General features: G+C 39.8%; 1 protein-coding gene across 2 annotated transcripts; it reads right to left on the bottom strand.

Moving 5' to 3' along the window:
- Positions 1–853: 853 nt before the first annotated feature.
- LOC134673771 (zinc finger protein 624-like) lies at positions 854–7,848 on the bottom strand. Of its 2 annotated transcripts, none has more exons than XM_063531795.1 (2): positions 6,854–7,848; positions 854–1,650 (listed from the first exon to the last, which is right to left on the bottom strand). In XM_063531795.1, exons 1-2 carry the CDS (start codon positions 7,091–7,093, stop codon positions 1,405–1,407), a joined length of 486 nt encoding a protein of 161 aa, XP_063387865.1. In that variant the 5' UTR covers positions 7,094–7,848; the 3' UTR covers positions 854–1,404. The 2 variants fall into 2 exon arrangements, with proteins under 2 accessions (XP_063387865.1, XP_063387863.1); XM_063531793.1 differs by lacking the exon at positions 854–1,650 and adding an exon at positions 3,230–4,144.
- Positions 7,849–9,747: the final 1,899 nt, after the last annotated feature.

The raw sequence follows: 9,747 nt of genomic DNA, 5'->3' as shown, positions 1-9,747 counted from the left end.
ACATTAATAAAAAAACAATCTAAATTAGTTGTTTTATTGCTGAGGCACGGAGAAGCAGTTGAAATCTTCTTTGGCATGTACATAATACCTATAAACGAGGAAATTCTTGTTTATTTATATATATATATATATATATATTTCGGGGATCTCGGAGGCTGCTGATGAAATTTGCTACATGGAGGTTTTCGGGGGCGATAAATCGATCTAGCTAGGTCTTATCCCTGGGAAAACTATTTTAGTTTTTATGTATATGTTTTCCAAGCAAAGCTCCGTCTCCCATTTATCACTAGAATGAGCTGTAGAAGTACAACCATAAAACCCGCAGGCTGCAGCTAACTTGCAAACCCCGTGACACCACCATTTTGAAAAAAACTAAAAGACTGAATCAATAAAAATAAACGTAGTATATACCGTGTATTTATCCAATTCCGTTAACTTCGGGGTATGGTTAAGTACGTTTAAGTGAACTAAATGGCATAGTTAATTAAAAAATAAGTTTAAAAAGTAATTAAATGTAGCATATAGCCTGGTAAGACGGACACGTGACCTGATCGAAAAACTGTTATAATGTCATTGAGTTTTCACTTCTGCCGGCACTCCCGGAGTGCAACTCGTTCCACCACTTTGTTAGAGAGTGAGTCTTCTGTACCTAGTACTATTATTTATTCTGTGACTGTGGTGCGCCTGCCAGAGAACCGTTTGTTACGTTCCTGATTTATTCACTACACTCTGGCAATACGCAGTAAACAACAAGATTGAAAATATGCATTTATTTTCACACTTATTATTTCAGTTGTAACAATATAATAAAACATTGCAAATCAATCTTAACATTCTATAAAAGTCCGTCTAGTCAACTGCTTGACGTTGGTGCAAGTGCGACGCTTAGTTTCCATAACGCTGACTAGAAGCCGACGCTCGAAACACGCTATAGCCGTATCGTTTTGAAGACTGAAGTTTTCAATATGATATCACAAGATACCATTTTTGTCGTTTACCATAAGGACGACATTTGCTTGTATCTGTATACAAATAAACTGTCGGAGCATCATTATTGGAAGCGACAACGTGGTACCGATGTTAAAGACTACATTTTGCAAACCTATACAATACTATAATCTGTCGGCAATAACTGTTTCTAAAAACGAATTTATCGGCAGTAAGTAACTTATTTTTCACATCACCAATTCGAAATCAAAATAATACTTTTCTGCTGGCCACTATTTTTAAGTACATTTATTTGCACATTATTTTTACATCTTTAATAATATTTTTCAACATTACAACTAGATGATGTGAATAGCAGTCCGTGTCACAAGGTAGCAAAATTATTTCCATCTTAGGCGTAGCACACCTGAATCCCTCACTACGCTCAGGATTCTATAATAGAATCCTTCGCTTCGTTTAGGAATCAAAGTACGACCTAGCCGTAAAAATGTCACTTTGCTCCCTTGTGACACAATCCACTATTTTCGTTCCAGTTATTTCAGTGATCGTCCCGTCCGATTTCACCCTGGCGTCAATGTTGTGCTGTTTCAACAAGTGTATACGAAGGCAGTGCGGCTGCGAGAAAGCCGTTTCGCAGTGCGGACATTGGTACGGTCGCTCGCCCGTGTGTGTGTATGTATGGTAACGTAGAATTCTGTTGCTCTGAAAAGGAAAACTTTAACTTAGAAGTTAGAATGTTACATATATTATATGTGCCATTCTCAATGAGAAGGATACTTATTGTCGATTGTCAATAATGCGCTATTTCCATATAGCTTGAATTTGAAATCAACCTTATCGACAGCCTACAATGTGGTACCTTTTGGTTAAAAACGTCACATACCTATCATGGACGAATGAAACTAGGTGTTTATACAAAATCGAGTTCTTCCAACATTCAGCGCGATCTATTAAATGAAAATTGAATTATTTTGACCAATGCATCAACACTTTCAACAACGATGCTGCAATGCCGGTCGTAACATGCGAGTTCTAAACACCTCATTGAGAGCTTACAGTATAGTGTAGGTATAGATAGGTAGGTATGGTATTACAAGATGTTCTTTTATTTTATCCAGTACAGACGTGGACCCTACTACAGTTCGTTTTTTTAGGGCGTGGCAACATTGTACAACCATAATTAATCTATAACTAAGTTGCACACAAACGACACAGACATACGAGAAAGCAGTGTAAGTATGTAACTGAACAAAATTAGGCATTAAAATAAAAAAATAAAAATGAGTGGGTTTGTGGGTGGGATCACACGAGTGTTTAATGCCCAATTTTGTTACAGCACATTATGTAGCAGCCACATATACGTACTACTAATATTTAATGGTGTGTTGTGTTTTTGCTCTAACACTTACCAAAAACAAGCGTCCGCATAATTATGTTGCACTTCTTGGTCTTCGGTAGTTTTACATGGTTGTGCACGTCCAAATGATATTTCAGCCCTTGCGCCTTTGACAAATACTGAAATAGTAAGAAACTAAATGTTTTGATATTCCAGGAACTGAAACGCATTTTTTTTTTCAAAGCTATTATTTCCGAAAATATTTACTTTATCAAGAACTCTAAGTATTATTTAATTTATTTAACAAAACTTGGGGCGGTGCAGGCGTAACGCTCAGAATCATTTTCAGGGCCTAATAAAAATACCGTTCGAGACTACGGGTGACCTTAGGGCTGGCTCATTCCAGGACCAGGGAACAGGCATAGATATTCTATATTGAACTATAGTGTATTCATGATATACCTACCTATTTCAACTACGAATGTAAACCTATTCTAATTTTTAAATTTAATTAAGTATAGTATTATAGTATACTGAGACTCCACAGTCAAACTAAATGTAGTTTTGTGGAGCATTGTATGAAACAATAAAATTGTAACTTCTAGTATAATAACTAACTAAATAAATAATAAGATTCAGCGTGGGAATGTAGTTACTACTGTTGAATTACCCTAGTACTAGCGAAATAGCGGGTAAGAAATAAAAATACTAAATATTTTTTTTTGTCCGTCCCAGTTAGTTCAGTGATCGTCCCGTCCCCTTTCACCCTCGCGTCGACGTTGTACTGTTTCAGCAAATGCGTGCGGAGACAGTGCGACTGCGAGAGAACTGTTCGTTATGTTACGATTACGTTAATTAATTTACTCTTGATTAATTTAGGTACTACACTCTGGAAATACTAAGTAAACAACAAGATTGAAAATATACATTTATTTACACACCACACTTACTTCACTTGTAACAATATAATAAAACCATGCAAATCAATCTTATCCTACTATAAGATACGTCTACCGAGCGTCCGTCTAGTCAACTGCTTGACGTTGGTACAAATGCAACGCTATTTTTCCATAGCGCAGACATAATAGACGTAACTCAAAACACTCTATTATAGCCGTATCGCTTTGAAAATTGTGAGTTTACAATCAAAGGTACCATTTTGTAGCTTACAGTAAGTATGACATCTTTAAACATATAACCTGTCCGAGCGTCCTTATTGGAAGGACTATGTGGTACCGATGTTGAAAACTACATTTTGCAAACATGTATAGGCATACCATACAATAATCTGGTACGAAGTACAGTCGGTAATAACTGTTTATAAAAATTAATGTATTGGCAGTAACTTATTTTGCACATCACCAATTAGAAAAGGTGCTCATTCTCTCTACTGGGAGGGATCACAGTGACACTTTTCTTCCCTGCTAGGACGGATCAAAGTAACACTTTTTGTTCTAGTTTTTGCACATTATTTTTTATCTTAAATAATATTTTTAAACATGACAACTACCTCATAGGTGATGTGAAAAGCAGTATGTGTCACATGGTAACAAAATTATTTCCATATGGGGCGTAACACCCTTGTATCCCTCACTATGCTAACCGTCGCTTCGTTTAGGAATCAAAGTACGACCTTGCCGTAAACATGTCACTTTGCTCCCTTGTGACACAATCTACTATTTCCGTCCCAGTCATTTCAGTGATCGTCCCGTCCGATTTCACCCTGGCGTCAATGTTGTGCTGCTTCATCAAGTGCGTACGAAGGCAGTGCGGCTGCGAGAAAGCCGTTTCGCAGTGCGGACATCGGTACGGTCGCTCGCCCGTGTGTGTGTACATATGGTAACGTAGATTAATATTGCTCTGAAAAGGAAAACTTTAACTTAGAATGTAACATATACGTGCCAATTTCAATCAAAAGGGTAGCTAAGGGTAGGTAAAGGGCTTATTGTCGGTTGTCAATAATGTGCTATTTCCATATAGCTTGAATTTGAAGTCAACCTTATTGACAACCGACAGTGTGGTACCTTTTGGATGAAAACCAGGCATTAAAATTTAAAAACAGCCAAGTGCGAATCGGACTAACGGTTCCGGCACGAAGGGTTCCGTACCATTACACAAAAAACAGCAAAATAACACGTTTGTTGTATGGGAGCCCCACTTGAATATTTATGTTATTTTGTTTTTAGTAAATTGTTGTTGTAGTGGCAACAGAAATACATCATCTGTGAAAATTTCAACTGTCTATCACTGTTCATGACATACAGCCTGGCAACAGACAGACGGACAGCGGAGTCTTAGTAATATGGTCCCGTTTTTACCCTTTGGGTACGGAACCCTAAAAAATACAGCGCAGCGACATAGACGCATGTGTAATCAAATTATAATTTAATTGGCGCGGCTCGGCCGCCGCTGGTAGATCGACGCGATGAGTGACTCCGAACAGAATCAACCCATCGTGAATGAGTTCCTCGCCTTTCTGCAGCTAAAAAATAAGCTGGTGCAGGAAGGAGCGATGGATGCGGTGACTGCTGTCCAGATGAATTCGCATGCGTCGAGTTTTACCGTGAAAGACATCTGTGCAGCGAAGCAAGTGCTGTGCCAGTCCCTTGGGATCGTCGGCACCTATGTACCTCACCGTAGAGGGGATGAAGCCGGGAAGAAGTCCCTTGAGGATATAATGAAAATCCTAAGGGAAAACAAGGATCGGATTCCGGAGTTTGTGGCGACGGGTTCCCCAATCCTGCCGTCGTGTGCCCCGGACAATGTCGACGTTCGCTTCTTGTTTAAGGAAATCATGGCCCTTAATACAAGATTAGCCGAAGTTATTATGAAGTTTGAAGCTAGCCTAGTTACAATCGCCGAGTTACGCGACGAAATCACATGTTTGCGGAATGCTCCAACTCGGTCGGCGGTTTCAAATTTCAAGAGTGATTGTCGACCTGACACTGGAGTCGAGTCGGTTAGTTTACGTGTTGCTGACACTGTAAAATGTGCCGCATGCGCCGCTGCACCGCCCGCGCACCCCCCGCGCGCGCGACCTCCTCCTATCCCTTCGAAGTCACGTCAGCGTGCATATGCTGACGTCGCCGGTCAGCCCGTCGCAGCTAACCGGGTCAATACGCCTTCTAAGGCGTGTGAATCACGGGCTCCCCTTTTGGAGAAATCCTCCCGCACCAATGTGGATAAGGAGGGATTCACACTGGTGGAAAGGAAGAGCAAGGCGCGCAGGGCGCCCCGTAAGACCAGTGTGTGGCACTGCGGAACCGGTTAATTCTGGTCTACTAATTGCGACACCGAGTAAGGCGCTCTACGTGTCTCGCCTGCATTACTCCGCCGGGGCCGACGAGGTGGTGGAGTACGTCCGCCGGAAGACTGGCTACACGCTGAGGGTGCACCAGCTACAGTCGCGTCACTATGTGCACTTCAGTTCATTTGTGGTGCGCGTGCCGCGGCCGCTACAGGACACCATCGCAAGCGCGGACTTCTGGCCGAAGGGTGTGGTGTTTCGGCGGTACCGGGGCAACCTGCCGAATCCTACACCAAGTCAGACGACGCAACGGAGCCACACTGTTACGTCGTCGCCCAAATCGAATGTTTAATTTGTCTTTATTTGTTTTTATTTGTAGTTCCTTTGTATTGTATTTTTTTGTAGTTTCACAGTGCCTTGGTTTTACTGTAATGCTGTGTTACTTATTTGACTAATAAATAAATAAATAAGGTACCTATTGAATTGGAACGCCACATTAACAGACATAGGACTTTTTGTGGCATAAACGAGTGTTTGAGAAAATGAAACATCGATAAATCTGTTATCGATAAGTCAAAGATTAATATTTACAATATGTATGTCAATAGGGAATATTAGGCAAAGCTCTGCGTAGATGGCACCTTTGTGGCACATACAGTAAACCAACCACATTGACACATCACACGTCACGTCAATCACATGGCCTACCGCGAAACAAGATAATCGAAATTTCGTTATCTAATCTCTCTATCACTCTTGCGATTCGAGCGATAAAGAGGCAGATAACTAAATTTCGATTTCCGCGTTTACCGGTAGGCCCTTGTTAACAAACCGCCTTGATGCATCAATGTCATATTTTATTGTCTCTTGTCAAAAAACAGTTTAAGGCACAGTATGTTTAAGTCTATGAATTTACTGAGTCGGTAGTGTTGCACTCTGGCTGCAGAACATTGCAGTAATATCCCCTATTCTACTTGCTGCAAATGAATTACAAAACGCTACATTTATTATGTAATAAAAAAATAATGTAGCGCATTATATGTATATTTAGTACTTAAACATAAAGTGTAGTATTCAGTGCTAAAAGAATAGAAAACTACCAATATATCAAAAAAGAAGAAGTTATCGAACGTGTTGTGTATTTCGCGGTAGCTATCTTCTTATAAAATGTAATAAATATCTAAGTATAACGTTAAGGTAACATCGATAACAGACATGCCGATATTTTATTTTGTCAATCACTTTATTTTGCCACAAAAACTTATATGTCTGCACATTAAAATTGATGGTGTGTAGTGTAGTGTTTTATCTCTAACGCTTACCAAAAACAAGTGTCCGCATATGTTGCACTTCTTGGTCTTTGGTTGTTTTACATTGTTGTGCCAGTCCAAATGCTTTTTCAGCGCCTGCGCCTTCGATAAATACTGAAATAGTAAGAAACTAAATGTTTTGATATCCCAGGAACTGAAACGCAATTTTTTTCTTTCTAAGCTATTATTTCCGATATTATTTACTTTAGTATTATTTATTTGGGGCGGTGCAGTCGTGACGCTTAGAATCATTTTCAGGGCCTAATAAAAAGACCGTTCGACTACGGGTGACCTTAGGGCTGGATCATTTCTAGCTCAAAGAATAGGCATAGATATTCAGCGTGGGAATGTGGTTACTGGCGAATTACCCTAGTACTGGCGAAATAGCGGGTAAGAAATAATAGTAGATTGTACAACAAGGGCATAAAGTGACCCATTTTTACTCGAGGCAATTTTTTGGTCTGAGCGAAGCGCAGACAAAAATAGTAGATGAGGGTAAAAATGGACATTTATGCCCTTGTTGTACACTCTGCTTTTCACTTCGATTGCGAGGAAAATAAAACACATTTTTCACGACAATTTACACCACGAAAATGTCGTAAAGCGAAAGAAACAATACAACACAATACATAACCAATTCCCGCCAACTTTTTAATTTTTTTTTTAATTTTCAACATGTGATCAGAGTTCCAGACGCTTGGTTTTCTGCCAAGTCAAACATTTCGGAGCATTTTTGAACGACAATCGACTCCTATTTTATGTGATTTACTGAATTTAATGACAGAAAATACGGATTTCTAATAAATTGTAGCAAAAATAAAATAATATAACAAGTTTTGTCATCTACACAATGTTATTGCTCAGTAAAATTGTGCAATATGTTTTAACTATTTGGCTATTGAGACCGATTACCTTAGTCTTAACTAGAAGAAAATTTTACTTTTATGCTCTAGAGCATAAAATGCGATTTTATGTCGTCTACGCACGGCATAAAGGTGCACTTTTTGAGCATGAGAAGTGAAAAAATGTTTAAAAAAAAATATTGTCCGTCCCAGTTACTTCAGTGATCGTCCCGTCCCCTTTCACCCTCGCATCGACGTTGTACTACTTCAGCAAATGCGAATGTTACGATTACGCTCTTGATTTAATTTAGGTATGTACTACACTCTGGTATACTAAGGAAACAACAAAATTGAATATATGCATTTATTTTCACACTTCACTTGTAACAATAATAATAAAACCATGCAAATCAATCTTATCCTACTATAAGATACGTCCTGCACTAGCGTCTACCGAGCGTCCGTCTAGTCCATTGTTTGACGTTGGTGCAAATGCAACGCTATTTTTCCATAGCGCAGACATAATAGACGTAACTCAAAACACGCTATTATAGCCGTATCGCTTTGAAAATTGTGAGTTTATAATCAAAGGTACCATTTTATCGCTTACAATAAGGAGGACATCTTTATACATAGAGCCTGTCCGAGCGTCCTTATTAGAAGGACTATGTGGTACCGATGTTGACAACTACATTTTGCAAACATGTATAGGTATACAATACAATAATCTAGTACGAAGTACAGTCGGTAATAACTGTTTATAAAAATTAATGTATTGGCAGTAACTTATTTTGCACATCACCAATTAGAAAAGGTGCTCATTCTCTCTACTGGGAGGGATCACAGTGACACTTTTCTTCCCTGCTAGGACGGATCAAAGTAACACTTTTTGTTCTAGTTTTTGCACATTATTTTTTATCTTAAATAATATTTTTAAACATGACAACTACCTCATAGGTGATGTGAAAAGCAGTATGTGTCACATGGTAACAAAATTATTTCCATATGGGGCGTAACACCCTTGTATCCCTCACTATGCTAACCGTCGCTTCGTTTAGGAATCAAAGTACGACCTTGCCGTAAACATGTCACTTTGCTCCCTTGTGACACAATCTACTATTTCCGTCCCAGTCATTTCAGTGATCGTCCCGTCCGATTTCACCCTGGCGTCAATGTTGTGCTGCTTCATCAAGTGCGTACGAAGGCAGTGCGGCTGCGAGAAAGCCGTTTCGCAGTGCGGACATCGGTACGGTCGCTCGCCCGTGTGTGTGTACATATGGTAACGTAGATTAATATTGCTCTGAAAAGGAAAACTTTAACTTAGAATGTAACATATACGTGCCAATTTCAATCAAAAGGGTAGCTAAGGGTAGGTAAAGGGCTTATTGTCGGTTGTCAATAATGTGCTATTTCCATATAGCTTGAATTTGAAGTCAACCTTATTGACAACCGACAGTGTGGTACCTTTTGGATGAAAACCAGGCATTAAAATTTAAAAACAGCCAAGTGCGAATCGGACTAACGGTTCCGGCACGAAGGGTTCCGTACCATTACACAAAAAACAGCAAAATAACACGTTTGTTGTATGGGAGCCCCACTTGAATATTTATGTTATTTTGTTTTTAGTAAATTGTTGTTGTAGTGGCAACAGAAATACATCATCTGTGAAAATTTCAACTGTCTATCACTGTTCATGACATACAGCCTGGCAACAGACAGACGGACAGCGGAGTCTTAGTAATATGGTCCCGTTTTTACCCTTTGGGTACGGAACCCTAAAAAATACAGCGCAGCGACATAGACGCATGTGTAATCAAATTATAATTTAATTGGCGCGGCTCGGCCGCCGCTGGTAGATCGACGCGATGAGTGACTCCGAACAGAATCAACCCATCGTGAATGAGTTCCTCGCCTTTCTGCAGCTAAAAAATAAGCTGGTGCAGGAAGGAGCGATGGATGCGGTGACTGCTGTCCAGATGAATTCGCATGCGTCGAGTTTTACCGTGAAAGACATCTGTGCAGCGAAGCAAGTGCTGTGCCAGTCCCTTGGGATCGTCGGCACCT

The sequence above is a fragment of the Cydia fagiglandana genome, chromosome 19 (assembly GCF_963556715.1).
Source record: "Cydia fagiglandana chromosome 19, ilCydFagi1.1, whole genome shotgun sequence".
Lineage (NCBI taxonomy): Eukaryota > Metazoa > Arthropoda > Insecta > Lepidoptera > Tortricidae > Cydia > Cydia fagiglandana.
The sequence above is the reverse complement of the archived record's forward strand: the minus strand, read 5'-3'. Positions and strand labels throughout refer to the sequence as shown.